General features: G+C 37.0%; 1 protein-coding gene across 1 annotated transcript in view; it reads left to right on the plus strand.

The window, feature by feature from the left end:
• The window catches only part of ANKRD31 (ankyrin repeat domain 31), a 179704-nt gene that overhangs the window by 70331 nt on the left and 88741 nt on the right, over positions 1-20632 (plus strand). Inside the window, exon 11 of the mRNA XM_011959242.1 lies at positions 5759-5901. Within this exon, the coding sequence (XP_011814632.1) occupies positions 5759-5901 (143 nt within the window). The remainder of the gene's footprint in view (positions 1-5758; positions 5902-20632) is intronic.

Here is a 20632-nt window from a genome sequence, read left to right on the forward strand (position 1 = left end):
TTGGTGTTGTAGTCATGAAGTCTTTGCCCATGCCTATGTCCTGAATGGTATTGCCTAGGTTTTCTTCTAGAGTTTTTATGGTTTTAGGTCTAACATTTCAGTCTTTAATCCATCTTGAATTAATTTTTGCATAAGGTGTAATGAAGGGATCCAGTTTCAGCTTTCTGCATATGGCTAGCCAGTTTTCCCAGCACTATTTATTAAATAGGGAATCTTTTCCCCGTTTCTTGTTTTTGTCAGGTTTGTCAAAGATCAGATGGTTGTGGATGTGTGGTGTTATTTCTGAGGCCTCTGTTCTATTCCATTGGTCTGTATATCTGTTTTGGTATCAGTACCATGCTGTTTTGGTTACTGTAGCTTTGTAGTATAGTTTGAAGTCAGGTAGCGTGATGCCTCCAGGTTTGTTCTTTTTGCTTAGGATTGTCTTGGCAATGCTGGCTCTTTTTCGTTTCCATATGAACTTTAAAGTAATTTTTTTCCAATTCTGTGAAGAAAGTCATTGGTAGCTTAATGGGGATGGCATTGAATCTATAAATGACCTTGGGCAGTATGGCCATTTTCATGATATTGATTCTTTGTATCCATGAGCATGGAATGTTCTTCCATTTGTTTGTGTCCTCTTTTATTTCATTGAGCAGTGGTTTGTAGTTCTCCTTGAAGAAGTCCTTCACATCCCTTGTAAGTTGGATTCCTAGGTTTTTATTCTTTTTGTAGCAATTGTGAATGGGAGTTCACCATGATTTGGCTCTCTGTTTGTCTATTATTGGTGTATAGGAATGCTTGTGATTTTTGCACATTAATTTTGTATCCTGAGACTTTGCTGAAGTTGCTTATCTGCTTAAGGAGATTTTGGCCTGAGATGATGGAGTTTTCTAAATATACAATTATGTCATCTGCAACAGGGACAATTTGACTTCTTCTTTTCCTAATTGAATCCCCTTTATTTCTTTCTCTTGCCTGATTGCCCTGGCCAGAATTTCCAACACTGTGTTGAATAGGAGTGGTGAGAGAGGGTATCCTTGTCTTGTGCCAGTTTTCAAAGGGAATGTTTCCAGTTTTTGCCCATTCAGTATGATATTGGCTGTGGGTTTATCATAAATAGCTCTTGTTACTTTGAGATACGTTCCAACAATACCTCGTTTATTGAGAGTTTTTAGCACGAAGGGCTGTTGAATTTTGTCAGAGAGCTTTTCTGCATCTATTGAGATAATCATGTGGTTTTTGTCTTTGGTTCTGTTTATGTGATGGATTACATTTATTGATTTGCATATGTTGAACCAGCTTTGCATCCCAAGGATGAAGCCTACTTGATCATGGTGGATAAGCTTTTTGATGTGCTGCTGGATTCGGTTTGCCAGTATTTTATTGAAGATTTTTGCATCAATGTTCATCAGGGATATTAGTCTAAAATTCTCTCTCTTTTTTTTTTTTGAGATGGAATCTCGCTCTGTCGCCCAGGCTGGAGTGCAGTGGCCAGACCTCATCTCACTGCAAGCTCTGCCTCCTGGGTTTACGCCATTCTTCTACCCCAGCCTCCCGAGTAGCTGGGACTACAGGCACCCACCACCTCGCCTGGCTAGTTTTTTTGTATTTTTTAGTAGAGACGGGGTTTCACCGTGTTAGCCAGGATGGTCTTGACCTCCTGACCTCGTGACCTGCTCGTCTCAAAATTCTCTTTTTTTGTTGTGTCTCTGCCAGGCTTTGGTATCAGGATGATGCTAGCCTCATAAAATTAGTTAGGAAGGATTCCCTCTTTTTCTACTGATTGGAATAGTTTCAAAAGGAGTGGTACTAGCTCCTCTTTGTACCTCTGGGAGAATTCGGCTGTGAATCTGTCTCATCCTTGACTATTTTTGATTGGTAGGCTATTAATTATTGCCTCATTTTCATAGCCTGTTATTGTTCTATTCAGAGATTCAACTTCTTCCTGGTTTAGTCTTGGGAGGGCGTATGTGTCCAGGAATTTATCCATTTCTTCTAGATTTTCTAGTTTGTTTGCATAGAAGTGTGGTAGTTTGTATTTCTGTGGGATTGGTGGTGATATCCCCTTTATCATTTTTTATTGCATCTATTTGATTCTTCTCTCTTTTCCTCTTTATTAGTCTTGCTAGCAGTCTATGAATTTTGTTGATCTTTTCAAAAAACCAGCTCCTGGATTCATTGATTTTTTGAAGAGTTTTTGTTTTTGGTATCCCTATCACGGAACCTATTCTTAATGTGCAGAGTTTTCTTTTTAAATCAAGTAGATGCTAGCTTTTCTCATGTACTTTTGCTACATCTGTTGATATGGCCATATAAACTTTCTCCCTTATTTCACTACTGTGGTGAATTAGGTTGATTGATTTTCAAATGTTAAACCAACCTTACATTCTTAGAATAAATGGTATCTGGTCATGATGTATTATTCTTTTTATAGATGGCTGGATTTGATTTGGTATAGTAAGGGTTTTTGCATCTACATTCATGAATAACATTGGCCTATAATTTTTTGGGGGTGGATAATTCTTTTGTCTGTGATTTTTTTGGGGGAGAGATAATGCTTTTGTCTGGATCCTTTTTATCAAGATTTGCTAATATTTTGTTAAGGATTTAAAAAATCTATATAAGTATATAATGAGTAGTTTATAATATTTTTACAATGCCTTTGGTTTTGGTATCAGGGTTATGCCGGCCTCATTAATTAAGAAGTCTTCTCACCTCTTCTGTTTTCTGAATGAGTTTGTTTAACATTGAGGGTTTTTTTTTTATTCTTTCTTAAATGTTTGGCAGAATTAGGAGTGAAACCATCTGGGCCTGTTGTTTTATTTGTGGGAGAGTTTTGATAATCAATTCGTTAATAGGTATAGGCTATTCAGATTTTCTGTTCCATGTTATGTCTGTTTTGGTAGGTTGTGGCTTTTTTTTTAGTTGTATTAATCAATTTTATTGATTGTTTTCAAGGATTGATTTATGGCTTTTTTAGTTTTCTTAGTTATTTGTTTTATACTTTATTGATTTCTGCTCTTTTTCTGCCTTCTACTTATTTTGGCTTTCTTTGTTCTTTTAGCTTTAATAAGGTGGAAAATAAAGTCACTGATTTTGTGCCTTTTTCCCTAATATAAGCATTTGAAGCTTTAATTTACCTCTAAGAACTACTTTAGTAGTTGCATCTCACAGATTTTGGTACGTTTTATTTTCATTGTAATTCAGCTTGAAATATTTTTAATTTCTCTTATGCTTTCTTCTTTGATCCGGTGATTATATTAGAAGTTGTTTAATTTTTAAATGTCTGTGGATTCTCCAGATACTCTACTGTTATTGATTTCTAATTTGACTAAAAAGAACATAAAGGATACATTTTATATGATTTTGACCTTTTTCCATTTATTGAGAATTGATTATTGCATAATGTATTATCTCCTTTGTTGAATATCCCAGGTGTACTTGAATGTTTATTCTTTAGTTGGATGTAATGTTTTACAAATTTCAGCTAGGTAAAGGTGTTGATAATGTTGTTCAGCTCTTCTATGTCTTTATTGATTTTATGTCTTGTTGATCTATTTTTTTTAGAGAGATATTAAAATCCTCATAATTAGGATTGTGGAATTGTCTGTTTCTTTCTTTGATTCTGGCAGTTTTTGCTCCTTATATTTTGAAGCTCTGTTATTAGATACATAAACAGTTATGATTGTCATGTCTTGTGATAAATTAACTCTTTCATTATCATGAAATGTCTGTCATTATTTCTTGGTAATATACTTTATCTTGAACTCTACTATATATAATATTAATATAGACATCTAGCCTTCTTATGTTTACTGCTTATTTACTGTATCTTTTTCTATCCTTTTATTTTCAACCTATCTGTGTCTTTATATTTAAAGCATATTTCTTAAGATGGGAGCAGTACAAACTGGAGACTACTTATGGGAGGAGGAAGGGAGTGGGGCAAGGGTTGAAAAACTGCTTATTGGATACTTTGCACACTACCTGGGTGATGGGATCATTTATACACCAAACCTCAGTGACACACAATTTATCCATTAAGAAAATCTGCACACGTACAACCTTAACCTAAAAGAAAAGTTGGAACAAAAATAAACTATGTTTCTTGTAAACAGCAGATAGTTTTGCTTTTTTATTCATTCTGACAGTCTTACCTTTTAATTGAAAATTAGCGTGATTAGTCAATTTACATTTAACATAAATGGTTGGATTTAGGTCTGCCATTTTACTAATTGTTTTCTGTGTGCTTAATCTGTTTTTTGTTTCTTTCTTTGCCTTTGCAGTGTTTTCTCAAGGTTACTCTAGGGATTAAGTATACACCTCTAATGTTTCACAGTCATCTTAGAGTTAATATTATAATACTTCATATAAAATATGAGGACATTGAATACATATAGTCCATTTATTCCCCATATCCATTATGCTATAGCTATCATATGTATCATATCTACAGACATTATGAATGTTATAACTTTTGCTTTAAACAAGCCATATTCATTTTAAGGAAATTTATAGGAAAAAAACCCTATTAACTATATATTTACAATTTTGGGGTTTCTTCATTTCTTCCTCAAAACTTAGTAATTAATACTATAGGAGAAACTCCTCCCCTAACATTGTATGGCAGTGGTTCTCAACTGGAGTGCTTTTGCTCCCACCCCCTCAGGGGACTTTTGGCAGTTTCTGGAAACATGTTTAACTGTTACAACTAGGATAGGAGTTTCTACTATCATCTGGTGGGTTGAGGCCGGGGATGCTGGTAAACATTCTGTGAAACTCATAACAACTAAGAAACATAAGCTGAGATTGGGAATCCCTATTTTATGATGAATGTTCTGAGAAGAGCTTTTGATATGCAACTTTCAAGTTTTCTTACATCTGTCATGTGATTTACTGGAATTTAATAAATATATAGGCTGGGCGTGGTGGCTCACGCCTGTAATCCCAGCACTTTGGGAGGCTGAGGCAGGTGGATCACGAGGTCAGGAGATCGAGACCATGCTGGCTAACACAGTGAAACCCCATCTCTACTAAAAATACAAAAAATTAGCCAGGCGTGGTGGCGGGCACCTATATTCCCAGCTACTCAGGAGGCTGAGACAGTAAAATGGCGTGAACCCGGGAGGCGGAGTTTGCAGTGAGCTGAGATAGCACCACTGTACTCCAGCCTGGGTGACAGAGCAAGACTCCATCTCAAAAAAAAAAAAAAAATCTATAACTTATACCGTTGTCTTTGGCCAATAAAGAAAAAGAATATTTGCCTGTATGACTAGTTTTCTTGGAGCAGTTTGTGGTTGTTAAACTACTATAAAAAGTTTTTTGTAAAGAAGGAGAAAAAAATGAATATATCATTTTGAATCGAGTGATATGTAGTCCAGCCAGCTGGATACTTTAATGGAAGTACCTTGAACTAGAAATAAAGCTTTTCTCCCCTCATCTCTGCAGAAAGGCAGCCTGCAACCAGTATTCTCTTTGAGTTGATAATGACTCCTGCACAGCCTATTTATTTGGAGAGGTCAGGATTACTTTCAAATATTTTGTTTCTTTTCACATTTTTGCACAACAGAGTTGAGGGGTAGGAGTTTGATTTGTCCTTCAGGTTTATTGAACCTACCAAATAATACAGTGTGCTTTCAGATGATACTATCTTGACTCATATAATCAAAATATTTTTAAAGAAACAACTTAGAATCAGAGTTGTTTTTTAAGGGCAAGCACAAAACATTATTAAGATGCCGAATATAAACAAATGCCATATCTTTTTGTATGATAGGTTGGACAGCACTTCATGAAGCTAGTGTAGGAGGATTTTATCGGACAGCAAGTGAACTATTAAAAGGTGGAGCAGATGTAAATATCAAAGGAATGTACCAGATTACTCCCCTACATGATGCAGTGATGAATGGACATTATAAGGTACTGTGATGCTTTTATTTGCAGAACAAATAATATATTTTGCAAATATTAAATATCTCTAGAATCACACAATAGGAAAACATACAGAAATTTTAGTTTAATTTCATTCTGCTAATGAATACTTAGAATTTATAATGAAATTTTACTATGTGATGGGTTTGTTGTGTGTAATATGATAGGTGTCATTTTACATGTTACTTTTAATAACCATACAGAACTTTTTGGTTACACAGTATTTTTTTCAATTTGTTCTCCTTTAAAACTCCTTCAATATGGTGCTTTATAGGGTTTAGAAGAATGTTTCCTTCTTATAGAGTGTTACACAGTTATGTCCAGTCCTGACAGGAGATTTACAGCTTTATGGAGTCTAGTGTCCCTTTCATAATCGGCCTAAGACAGGAGAATGTTTCTGATCAGTTCAGCTTAATGATCAGCCAGGATATATCAGCAGAACTGTACTACAGGTTAAAATATCAGACTACTATAATTGCATACCAGTTGGTTAATAGTAACTGCAATAAATTGTAACATTAAGATTATGAATTCTAGTATACAAGGTTTATCTCAGAAACCATATTAGCTTACTACACATTTTTTCTGGTCCCAGAACAACATTGCAGGGCTGAGGCACTTGCTGAAGGTATCCTGTTATTTATTTCAGGTATTAGAAGTTGCCCTCTGGGTTTAAAAACTTCTAGGATGGGAAAGGGTATTAACCACTTGGGATCAAGATTTGTTCTGCCTATTTCCAGAAGAAATGCCTAACACAAGCAGAGGTGGAGAAGGCTGCCGGGATCCATGGGAATAGATAGGGCATATTCCTTCATAGTATGAAACAGTACTTCAGAAGGGTTTAGGCAGTTTTTTTGTTGTTTGTTTTTCATTGTTTGTTTGTTTATTTGTTTGATAATGTATATCTTTGTGATGGGTAGTCATTTTTGCTTATAGTTTAGAGGACTAGGAGGAGAGAATTCTTCCCAGGATCCAGTTTAATGGCCAGAAGAATGCAGGCTTGGACATGTGACAGTGTGAATCCTTTCTCTGTCAGAAAGCAGAGAAACCTCATGCCAAAGCACTTCTTCTTTCTAACCCCGTAGCCCATTTGCGCCCTTACTTTCCAGGGCTGACCTATACTGATCAAGAGTCTTTTCTTCCTTTGAGTAAAGTGAGCCCTGAGCATTTTAATTTTTCTTTTTTCTTTCCTATTTGTTCCTTTGCCCCACTTCGAACTTGGCTCCAATCCATTTCTGCCTCAGAGTCTAGCATTGGCTGTCTCCTATTTGGCCTTTGAATATGTGAAATAATTAGTTCCTTCAATGATGTTAAAGGAACCAAAGACACAGGCCTCTATTCCCAGAATCCAGTTTCCCCACTTACTGCATTCCCTCTTGCCATCCTCCAATCTCCCTGTGGTTCATATGCTTCTGGCACCATGGCATATCCTGACTAGTGGTGAGAGAAAAGGAGAATGACAAGACAGGAGTGGAAATCTAGAGAGCAGTCATGAAAATTATTACCTGAAATCAGTAGTTGGTGTGACGTGAGGCAAGGATGATCAGAGAAATGGCCTAGGCCCTGGGTATTAGATTGCTCAAATGCCTTTGGTGTCACAGGAGTAAAGATGTCAAACAGGGAAGCCTTGGGAACCCAATGCTTGTCTTACTATCTGGGGAGTGTGAGCTTCTTTAAGCATTCTGGAGAATTAAAGGAACTAGAATGTATTATCTTACAGGTCTTAGTTGTTATATTGGAGAGATACTAAAAGATAATATCCTGCTTTCTAAAAGTGAAAAAGCCATTTAAAAAATCCACATCTTATGATTCTGTTAATTTGAAATACCCATAATAGTCAAATCTATAGAGACAGATTAGAGATGGGAGGTCTAGAGGGTGGGGAATGGTGAGTGACAACTAATGGTTAAAGGGTTTCTTTTAGGGGGAATGAAAATGTTCCAAAATTAGATTGTGGTAATGGTTGTACAACCATCTTAATATACTAAAAAACAATGAATTATATTCTTTAAATAGGTAGACTGTGTGGCATGTGAATTACATCTTAATAAAAGTGTTAATAAATACATTTTTAAAAGAGTAGAAAAGTTGGAATTTGAGAATTACAAATGATCAGCTCAGCGTTATTCCTTGCAACAAGTTATTAAATATATGTTTGGAAGATATAGGCAAGAATGTAGTGCTCTTTGAGAATCATAGGCATCACTAAGAACAAGTCATGCCAGACTAACCTTTATTTCTCTTTTATTAGGTTTACTTTGTTAGTAGGTGAAGGCAATGGCATTGAAATAAGCTATCAAAACTTTAACAAAGATTTTATTTTAAGTATCCACTAATCTGTGAGTGTATGGGATGTTGAATTGAAGGGGTTTGTTGGCATTGATTTGGGGATTCACATATATTGAAAAAATAGACCTCAGACATGGTGATTATTCATTTTATGTGGGTCTACAGTTAACTATTTTTTGTTTTTGTTTTTGTTTTTAGACAAGAGTCTCCCTCTGTCAACCAGGCTGGAGTATAGTGGTATGATCTCCATTCACTGCCACCTCTGCTTCCTGGCGTCAAGCGCTTCTCGTGCCTCAGCCTCTTGAGTAGCTGGGATTATAGGCGTACATCGCCAAGCCCAGCTAAGTTTTTGTATTTTTAGTAGAGATGGGGTTTTGCCTTTTTGACCAAGCTGGTCTCGAGCTCCTGGCCTCAAGTGATTCACCCACCTCTGCCTCCCAAAGTGCTGGGATTACAGGCATGAGCCACCGTGCCTGGCCTTTCAGTAAACTCTCTTGTGAAAATTGATTATACATTCTATTATGTGGTAGAACTCTGGCCTGTTTGGTTAGAACATGAACTGATTTTGTTGTTGGAGTATTTTAAAGAAATCCCAGACATCATACTATTTTACCCATAAAAAACAATTTTTCATACTTGCAATATCATTTCACCTAATAAAAGTTAAGTTTCTTTATACCATTTAACATCCAGTCTATATCCAAATTTTTGAGGTTATCTAAAAAATGTGTTTTTATAGAAAGTTTTAATTTGAATTAGAACACATCAAGCTTCATATATCATACATATTTGTTATGTATCTTAAATGTGTTTTAATCTACAGCAGTCCTTTCTATATTTTAGGGATTTTATGTCTCCTGTTTATTGAAAAACATGACTTATTTGTCCTGTAGAATTTCCCAAATTCTGGTTTTGGCTCATTTTTTCTTTGTGGTATTGTTTAGCTTATTTCTTCACATATTTTCTGTAAATCGTTATGTTTTAATGGAAAATCTACTTAGAGACCCCAGTCTGGGTGCAACCACTGCTATTGGGTGTTACTGCTTTTAAGTATTTTCAGTGAACTATATCCTTTTAGAAAGGAAAAAAAATCATGAGTTTATACTGATATTTTCATTTCAGACTTCATAGCATAGATTTATACTTAACTTTGGTTCTCTGCCTACTCGTATGTCTTTTTTTAAGCTAAACATTTGTTTCTTAATACAGTAATTGAATTATGTATTTATCATCTAATATACTTACAATATTACCATTAACAATGCCAGTATTACTATTAACACTGAAACTACTAATGATGTTTATTTTGGTAGTTCTTTATCTTAAACTATATTCCATTAGAGATGAAGAGTCAGAATACTGTCTTTTGAAGTACAAGTTGAATATTCTTTGTTTGAAACGCTTGGGACTAGCAGTGTTTAGGATTTTGATTTTTTTTTTTTTTTTTGGATTTTGGAATATTTGGACTTTAAATCTTTATGATCAAATTGTCCATAACATGCAAGTGGTTACAAAAAATTACAACTCTGAAAGCATAAGACATTGAATCACAACAAAGGACACAATCTAATTGGAAAAGCTATAAAATATCTTGGAGAGAAAAATGCCATATCACAGGGACAATATGAGTCAAATCTCTTAAAAATTAATAAGACACAGCAACCTAAACATTCTACCTTTCAAACTCCTTTACACTGGGAATTTAAGACTAGCTAGGGAAACTGAAAGCAATGGTAGATACAATTAAATCTCTAATTCATATACAAGCCATATACAAGCAAAACATAAAGAATTTATGCCTGGGTATTCACATTTTGTTCAGCAAAGAAAATACAGAATGCATTGGTTTCTTTCAGGAAAAATAGTTTTATAAGGAGGTTGCTTTAAGAGCTGTGGTGTTTATCTCTGGAGGTTTTGTGTCAAATTCAGAATCAAGGAGCATGAAAAAAAAAGATATGGAGGAAGGGAAAAGGCAGAAGCTAGAGCCTCACTCTTCTGGAAATCCAGTTGGTGATCCCAAGGGAGTGAATACATTACTTTGGCAGTAACTAATACTTTGGCAGTCCGTTCACCAACTGTCTGCACTTACCAATTTCCTCTGTAGCCCAATACTTGGAATTCTGAAGCCTGCTTATGTACTCTCTACCTTTAAAAAGCTCTCTCCTCACCAAAGAGTAATAAATGACTTTCATTGAGTATCCACCTACTTTAAACCTACATTTAGGTTCTATATTAGTTACCTGTTGCTACCTAACAAATTACCATAAAACTTAAAATAATAATAAACATTTATCATGTTGCAGTTTCTGTGAGTCAGGAATTTCAGAGTGGCAGAGGTGAGTGGTTCTGTCTAAGGGTCTCTCATGAGGTTGTAGTCAAGATGTTGACTGGGAACACAATCAACTAGAAGTTTGACTGGGGCTGCAAAATCTCTTTCTAAGGTGGCTCACTGACATAGCTATAGGCAGGAGTCATGTTCATGGCCACATGGATGCCTCCATAGAGCTGCTTGAGTGTCCTCACAATATGACAACTGGCATCTGCCAGGGTTAATGAATCAAGATCGAGAACAAGGAGGAAGCCACAATACTTTTTAACCTAGCCTTAGAAGTCACATACTGTCATTTCTGCCATATGCTATTTGTTAAAAGCAAGCCACTAAAACTCCAGCCTGCACTCTTGAGGAGGGAAATCAGGCTCTACCTTTGGAGGTAGGAATGTTAAATTTGTAGACATATTTTAAAGCCACCAAGGGTTATTCACTGGAACAAGAAGAGAAATTTCAGTAAGTAGCTGGCATCACAGTCATCACTTATTTAGCTTAAACAGTAGGCCCCTTAAGGAAATACACTTCTACTTAAAGCTTGCCCATGGATTTTCACCTTTGATCATACTATTGAATCAAGTACTTTCCTCCCTCTAGAATCAGCTGACTTTCTTACATAAGAAGTTGGTAGGATAGAGAACAAAATTCTTTCAAGTACAGGTTAAGCATCCCTAACCCAAAAATCAGAAATCCAAAACTTTTTGAGTGTTGACATGACGCCATGAGTGAAAAATTTCACACCTGATTTCATGTGATGATTACAGTCAACACACTGGCACACAACATACAATTTATTCAGTCGCCCTAAGAGAAAAAGACCCTCTTAGCTCCCTTCAGCTGCAATTCAGCTTTTCTGGACATGCTCAAATTCCCTCATGCAAGCCCATCCACAAAGGGTAATAAAATAGCTCATGTTCAGACCACATACACCAACACCTGACGGTGCCCCACATGGAGCCAAGACTTATGTGCATTACTCACTGTGGGTTTTTTGCTTATTTTCTGCTCTGTGGTATAAATATATTATTGAAAGTGTCAAAAAGGCCTGCATCATACCCGTAGGGTGGTGCAAATATTCCAAAATCCAAAATTCTAAACTAGTCCCAAGCATTTCAAATAAAGAATATTTAACTTGTACTTCAAAAGACAATATTCTGACTCTTCATCCCTAATGGAATATACTGTAAGAAAAAGAACTACCAAAATAAACATTTTAGTAGTTTCATTGTTAATAGTAATACTGGCATTGTTAACAGTAATATTGTAAGTATATTAGATGATAAAGAAATAGGTAATTCAGTTACTGTATTAAGAAACAAACGTTTAGCTTTAAAAAAAAGACATACAAGTAGGTAGAGAACCAAAGGTATGCATAAATCTATACACTGAAGTCTGAAATGAAAATATCAGTATGAATTCGACTTTTTTTTATTTCTAAAAGGATATATTTCACTGAAAATACCTAAAAGCAATAACATTCAATAGCAATGAGCATACCTAGCACCTGGGCTGTGATATCTAAGTAGATTTTTCATTAAAACATAACACGAGGCCGGGCGCGGTGGCTCATGCCTGTAATCCCAGCACTTTGGGAGGCCGAGACGGGCGGATCACAAGGTCAGGAGATCGAGACCATCCTGGCTAACACGGTGAAACCCCGTTTCTTCTAAAAAATACAAAAAACTAGCCGGGTGAGGTGGCGGACGCTTGTAGTCCCAGCTACTCAGGAGGCTGAGGCAGGAGAATGGCATAAACCCGGGAGGTGGAGCTTGCAGTGAGCTGAGATCCGGCCACTGCACTCCAGCCTGGGCGACAGAGCGAGACTCCATCTCAAAAAAAAAAAAAAAACATAACACGAGAACAGTATGGGAGAAACTACCCCCACGATTCAATTATCTTCCACCAGGTCCCTCCCACAACACATGGGAATTATGGGAGTACAATTCAAGAGGAGATTTGGGTGGGGACACAGAGCCAAACCATATAATTCCATCTCTGACCCCTCCCAAATCTCATGTCCTCACATTTCAAGACCAATGATGCTTTCCCAGTAGTCCCCCAAAGTCTTAACCCATTTCAGCATTTACTCAAAAGTCCACAGTCCAAAGTCTCATCTGAGACAAGGCAAGTCTTTTCCACCTATGAGCCTGTAAAATCAAAAGCAAGTTAGTTACCTTGTAGATACAATGGGGGTACAGGCATTGGGTAAATACAACCATTCCAAATGAGAGAAATTGGCCGAAATGAAGGGGCTACAGGCCCCATGCAAGTCCAAAATCCAGTGGAGCAGTCAAATCTTGAAGCTCCAAAATGATCTCCTTTGGCTCCATGTCTCATATCCAAGTCACCGTGATGCGAGAGGTGGGTTCCCATGGTCTTGGGCAGCTCCACCCTTGTGGCTTTGCAGAGAACAGCCTCTGTCCTAGCTGCCTTCATGGGCTGCTGCTGAGTATCTCTGGCTTTTCTAGGCGCATGGTGCAAACTGTCAGTAGATCTACCATTCTAGGGTCTGGAGGACAGTGGCCCTCTTCTCACAGCTCCACTAGGCAGTGCCCCAGTAGGGACTCTCTGTGGGGGCTCCAAGCCTGCATTTCCCTTCCACACTGCCCTAGCAGAGGTTCTCCATGAGAGCCCTGCCCTTATGGCAAACTTTTGCCTGAGCATCCAGGCATTTCCATACATCTTCTGAAATCTAGGAAGAGGTTCCCAAACCCCAATTCTTGACTTCTGTGCACTTGAAGGCTCAACACCATGTGGAAGCCACCAAGGTTAGGGGCTTGAACCCTTTGAAGCCACAGCCCGAGCTCTACATAGGTCCCTTTCAGCCATGGCTGAAGCAGCTGGGACACAGGGCACCAAGTCCCTAGGCTGCACACAGATTCAGAACCCTGGCTCTGGCCCATGAAACCATTTTTTCCTCCTAGACCTCTGGGCCTGTGATGGGAGGGGCTGCTGTGAAGACCTCTGACATGCCCTGGGGACATTTTCCCTATTGTCTTGGGGATTAACATTCAGCTGTTCATTACTTATGCAAATTTCTGCAGCTGACTTGAATTTCTCCTCAGAAAACAGGATTTTCTTTTCTATTGCATTGTCAGGCTGCAAATTTTCCAAACTTTTATGCTCTGCTTCCCTTATAAAACTGAATGCCTTTAACAGCACCCAAGTCACCTTGTGAAGGCTTTGCTGCTTAGAAATTTCTTCCACCAGACACCCTAAATCATCTCTCAAGTTCAAAGTTCCACAAATCTTTAGGGCAGGGGCAAAATGCTACCAGTCTCTTTGCTAAAACATAACAAGAGTCACTCTTGCTCCAGTTCCCAACAAGGTCCTCATCTCCATCTGAGACCACTTCAGCCTGGATTTCATTGTCCATATCATTATTAGTGTTTTGGTCAAAGCCATTCAACAAGTCTCTAGGGAGTTTCAAACTTTCCCACATTTTCCTATTTTCTTCTGAGCCCTCCAAACTGTTCCAACTCTGCCTGTTAGCCATTTCCAAAGTTGCTTCCACATTTTCAGGTGTCTTTTCAGCAGTGCCCCACTCTACTGGTACCAATTTACTGTTTTAGTTTGTTTTTACATTCTGATAAAGACATACCTGAGACTGGGCAATTTACAGAAGAAAGAGGTTTAATGGACCTATAGTTCCATGTGGCTAGGGAGGTTTCACAATCATCGCATAAGGGGAAAGGCACTTCTTATATGGCAGCAGCAAGAGAGAGAATGAAAGCCAAGAGAAATGGGTTTCCCCTTATTAAACCATCAGATCTCATGAGACTTATTCATTATCATGAGAACCGTATGGGAGAAACCACCCCCACGATTCAATTATCTCCCACTGGGTCCCTCCCACAACATGTGGGAATTATGGGAATACAATTCAAGATGAGATTTGGGTGGGGACACAGAGCCAAACCAGACCAGCACTCCAGGTCTCTTTTGCCATTTGCATGGTATGTCTTTTTCCATCCTTTTACTTTCATCTTGTTTGTTATCTTTGTATCTAATGTATATCTCAGATAGTATATTTTTAAAAAGAATCACATCTTACCATCTCTGCCTTTTGATTAGGTTGTTTAATCCATTCATATTTAATGTTGTTATTGATATAATTGGATTTATACCTGCCATTTTTCTTTTTGTTTTCAGTCTATCTCATTTTTTTGTGTTTTTCCCACCTATACTGCTTTGTTTTACATTAAGTGAATATTTTCTGGTGTAACAATTTAATTTCTTTAATTTTTTTAGTGTATTTTTGAGTTATGCTCTTAGTGGTTGCTCTAGGGCTTACAATATACATCTTAAGTTATCAAAACTGACTTCATTCTTCTGCTAACCTTTTTCCAGTGAGATATAGAAACATCGTTTCTGTATAGCAAAATTATTTTTCCCTATTTTTGTTCTTTGACTGTTATATATGTTTGTATATTTTATAGATACAATATATTGTTACAAATATTACTTTATATGATCTTATATCTCTTAAAGAAGCTGAGATAAGAGCAAGTATTTACTTATAGAGTTTATTTTATTAAGCTTCCTATTTTACATTTCTGGTTCTGTGCATGTTTTCCTGTAGATTCAAGTTACCAACTGGTATCATTGTTTTACTCCAATTCAGCTTTATTCTGATTTACCTCTTTTGTGGTATGATTGTCAAGTGTATTACATTTATAAATGTTATAGGCCTTATAATACAATATTATATTGTTTTATGCCATTGCTTTTTAAATCAGTTAAGGGAATAAAGGAAAATAAATATACAATCATATTATCTCCCATAGTTATCTATATAATTACCATTACTCATATGCTTTTTCATGTGGATTTGAGTTATTGTCACTTGCTTTCAGCCCAGTTACCTTTAGTATTTCCTTTAAAGCAGGTCTTCTACCAATACATTCTATCAGCTTTTATTTATCTGTGAATGTCTTTATTTTGCCTTCATTTTTGAAAGATAGTTTTGCTAGATATAAGATTCATGCTTGTCAGTTTTTTTTTCCTTTCAGCATTTTGACTGTCTCATCCCATTGTCTCTGGACTTTATTGTTTCTAATAAGTGAGATGTTAATTTTATTGGGGTTCTTATCTAAATGATAAGTTATTTTTCCTTTGCTGCTGATTTTATCTTTGACTTTTAACATTTGGACTTTGATTATGTCTAGATATATATCCCTTTGTGTTTATCTTTTTTAGAATATGTTGTGCTTCTTAGATGTGTGTATTAATGCTTTGCATCAAATTTGGGAAGTTTTCAGCTATTATTTCTTTGAATATTTTTTTCTGCTCCTTTTTCTCTCTCCTGTCTTTCTGGAACTCCTGTAATGTGTATGTTGTTGTGCTTAATCATGCCCCATATTTCTCTGATGTGCTATTCATTTTTATTCATTCTTTTAAAAATCTGTTCTTCTGATTGTGTAATCTTTATTAATCTGTCTCTCCAAATTCACTGATTCTGTTTTTCTGTCAGCTTAAACTTTCTGTTGAGGCCTCTGGTGAAGTTATTATACTTTTGAATCCCAGAATTTCCATTTGATTTTTTAAAAACTTTCTGCTTATTAATATTCTCTATTTTATAAATCATTATCACCATATTTTTTCTTAATTCTTTAAACATGGCTTTCATCAGCTCTTTGAACATATTTATAATAGCTGTTTTAGAGTGTTTTTCTGCAAATATAGGCCCTCTCAAAGCAGTTCCTATGACTGCTTTTTATCCTGTGTATGGGTCGTACTTTAGTGTTTCTTTTCATGTCTCTTCTTCTCTCCTTCTTGCTCTCTCTGTCTCTCTTGAGACAGAATCTCACTCTGTTGCCCAGGCTGGAGTGCAGTGAAGTGATGTGATCATAGCTCACTGCAGCCTCGAATTTTTGGGCACAGGTGATCCTCCTGCCCTAGCTTCCTGAGTGGTTGTGAAAATAGGCATGCACCACCACACCCAGCTTTTTAAAAAATTATTTTTACTTTTATTTTTTGTAGAGATAGAATCTTGCTCGTGTTACCTAGGCTGGTTTAGAACTGCTGGCCTCACGTCATCTTCCTGCCTTGGCCTCCCAAAGCGCTGGGACAGGCATGAGCCACTACATCCAGCCAAAATTGGACATTTAAGATAATCTATTACAGCAACTCTGGATGCTGAGTCCCCTGACCCACATGCCCAACTTGGGTTGCTTCTTTGTTTGATAAATTGTGAAGTCTATTTCCCTCACCGTGTGCAGCCTTGTGACCCTGTTTGCAAAATTGTTTTTTTCTTGTTTTTATCTTTATCCTGGTTTCCAACAGAATACCCTTGTTTCAAGACCATTTAGTGGTCAATTATTGATTGGTTAGAGGTTGTGTTTAACCTTCCTGAATCAGAAAGGTTTTTACATTTTACTATTGGATCTTGTGTGGCTTACAGACTATGTTCATTCTTCAGGGAGTTTTGAGTTTGGCCTGCATTTAGCTAGGGACCAGTAACTCAGAAGTTTCCTCTCCAGCATCTCCTTAAAGGACATTGCCTTGGATATACACAGCATTCTTCTGGACCACCAAGATGGACTATAGTTTTAGCCAGGCTCTCTTTGACTATCTATTTGCTAATCTCCTAAGCTTCTGACTAGTCTGCCTCTATTATATCATAGCCATCTGTTACTCTTCACTCATTGCTGACTTTCTGTTCTTGGTGTTATCTTTTCTTTTCTTTTAAAGGGTAGCATACATTTTCAGGTGAGTAGTTTCATTATCCTATTTGCTGTCTCTAAAATCTTGGCAGTTCTTCATTTCATTCTGTCTCTTTCAGTCTAAGATGCAGTGTTTCTGAGACAGAGCATTTTCAAAAAACCTTGTGAGTTTACCATGTGTGTCACAGGGCTTCATGCCATTAGACAACAGGGTCTTTCACAGATAAGGGATTCATGCCATTAGACAACAGGATCTTTCACAGATCTTTCCACAGGCCCACTTATATTTCTGGCTTCTGCTGAGATGGTTGAATGGGTCCGTGAGTCACACTCCTACTCTTTTCAGCATTAACAAAGGTTTTCCAGCTATGCCCTTGGTCTTTTCTACAAAGCACACTTTTCTTACAGGAATCTCCAAGTTTTACCATCTTTTCCAATCTTGATGGACAGAATTTCCCAAATCATCCTTTGTGCCTAACAGTTCTTTCTTCAATTTATCTTTTTCTCCTCACATTTTACTATAATGCCTAAGAAGAAACCAGGTTGCAGTCTCAGTGCTTCACTTGGAAATCACCTCAGCTAAACCTCTAAGTTTAGCACTTACAAGTTCTGCTTTTACACAACTTGCAGGACACATCGAGGCTTTCTGGTATTATATAGCAAGGAATGTCTTTCCTCCAGCTTCTAAAAACATGTTCTATATTTCCTCTGAGCCCTTGCCAATAATGCCTTCAATGTTCATTTTTTCACCAACATTCTGTTTATGATGATATATGCATTATCTAAGATGACACAGGTTCTCTCTAATGTGCTCCTCCTGAGCCCTCACTGGTAGGATCTTTAACATCCACATTTCTACCAGGTGTCTGTTCAAGACAATCCAGGCTTTCCAGTTCCAAAGCCACTTCTACATTTTTAGGTATTTGTTACAATAGCACCCCACTTTCTGGTACCCAAATCTGTATAGGTTTCCTATGACTGCTATAACCTAACACAAACTGGGTGGCTTAAAGCAACAGAAATTTATTCTCTCACAGCTGTAGAGACTAGAAGTCCAAAATCAGAATCACTGGGCTAAAATCAAGGTATCAGTGGGGCTTGACTCCCTCCAGAGGCCGTAGAGGATAATCTGTTACTTGCGTCTTTCAGCTTCTATTTGGCTGCATCACTTCAACCTCTTTCTTGACTTCACATCACCTTTTCCTCTGTGTGTACATGTGAAATCCTGTTCAGCCTCTTTCTTAAGGATACCTGTGATGGTATTTAAGGCTCAGTGAGATAATTGAAGATAAGCCCCTAATCTCAAAATCCTTAACTTAATCATATTTGCAAAGATCTTTTTTCCAAATGAAATTGACATTTACAAGTTGTAGAGATGAAGACATGTATATCTTTTGGTTAGGGTGGATAAGGGGGCATTTTCAGCCTACCACAATAAGTGCGGGAGGGACCTTGACTTTCCACTTAATACCTTTCTGTAATTTTTAACTTTTTTTGCAATGTACGAATATTGCTTTTATGATTTTAAACATGAATTAACATGTTAAAATTAAACATGAATTAACACTAAAAGAACATGCACACATACATACACACATACCTCAGAGTACGAAGTAATTAAAAAGTAGTTTCAAAAGAGATGTTGTATACCTGAGACCATCTAGTTATTATCTCAAAAGAGAGATATATATCTTCTTTAAAAGCCTGACACAGTGTCCAGATGCAGTGGCTCACACCTGTAATCTCAACACTTTGGGAGGCCAAGGCAAGTGGATCACTTGAGGTTAGAAGTTCAAGACCAGCCTGGCCAACAAGGTGAAACCCTGTTTCTACTAAAAATACAAAAATTAGCCAGGCGTGGTGGTGCACACCTTTTCCCAGCTACCTGGGAGGCTAAGGCACAAGAATCAATTGAATGTGGGAGACAGAGTTTGCAGTGAGCCAAGATCATGCCACTGAACTCCAGCCTGGGCAACAGAGGGAGACTGTCTCCAAAAAAAAACAAAAAACTGACATAATATAAATTTGTGCTAGTCATTTTATTATAGGAAGATGAGGAAAGTGTAGCTGTTGTGTTTGTGAATGGCACAAACTAGATAATATCAAAGGTAAGAGAGAAAGATTCAAACTATTTTAGTAGACTAGGATGCTTTATTATAAAAGGAAATATATATATACTTTTAATTTTTAGGTACATACACTATATAGAAATTTATATCCTTCCTCTCATTCCATACATTAACATGGAAATTTAGGCTTCTTTTAGTATAATGTTACTTTAAAGCCTACTCACCATATCCTTCCTGCCCTACATTCATTTTTTACTAAACAATACTTTTTAATATTTACTTCACGTAAGACACTAAGATAGTCTCTGGGAATATGAAGACATATATCTGTAGTAAAAGCTTTGAAGCAACTTAAACATCCATTAATAGGGTACTGGTGAAATAAATTATAGTATGTTCATACAGTATACTATTACTTAGCTGCTGAAGCGAATGAGGAAGTATAGTCTACACTGATATGGAACAGTTTCCAAGGACTTGTTGGGAGGGTGGGGGAAAGAAGGCAAAATACAGAGTGTATATAATATATGACCATTTGTGTAACAAAAATATGTATACACATATATTATGTATACATACATATATACATACCTATTAGACTAGACTATTGCTGGAAAATTTCAGAATAAACTAACCAGGGCTGACTCAGGAAGAAATAATAGTACAGGAGTAGAGGAGGGAAACTTATTTTGCATTGTATTTTCGTCTGAGCCTTCTGTATCTTGAACCATATTCATTAACTTCCTGCTGAAAAATAATAAATTATTTTTAGAAGGAAAAACCCTCAAGAAAGTTAGAGTACACTAGGAGAGACTGATATGAAAGAAATAAGCATAATATAGAGTGTATTGGGCAGTAATATGTGTGTGAAAGGAAGGAGAAGTCATTTTTCTCTGGGCAGCAGCAGGTGGTGAGACACTGGGAGAGCTCAGGGAGAGCTGCATAGAGGAGGTTGTTTGAGAGGTAGTAACAGTGTAACAGATTGATCACTTTTTCCCCAACAGTCTGAGGAGGAGCAGCAGCAGCACAGGTATAGATGGAAGATGTAATTATCTCCTGGAACCTGTTAAAATTGTATTTACTACTATAGAGCCCAGTACTAATTATTTGTGTATTTGCTAACTTCATTTCACTAGTGGCTGAGCCACCAACGTTTCTACCTCAGCCTTTCTTGCCTCCTGTCTTTCTGCCTGCCTGCTTTCCCACCTTCCGTCCCCCTTACCTCTTTCTCCCTTTCTTTTCTTCCCACCTTCTTTTTTTTCTTTCTCCCTTTCATTCTTCCTTTAGTCTTTTTTATTGAGAAGAAACTCATGTATCAACGAATTAAAATTCAGTGCAACTACATTAATTCTTTTTTTATTGGACAAGGA

This window comes from Colobus angolensis, unplaced genomic scaffold, assembly GCF_000951035.1.
Source record: "Colobus angolensis palliatus isolate OR3802 unplaced genomic scaffold, Cang.pa_1.0 Scaffold49, whole genome shotgun sequence".
NCBI classification, from domain to species: domain Eukaryota; kingdom Metazoa; phylum Chordata; class Mammalia; order Primates; family Cercopithecidae; genus Colobus; species Colobus angolensis.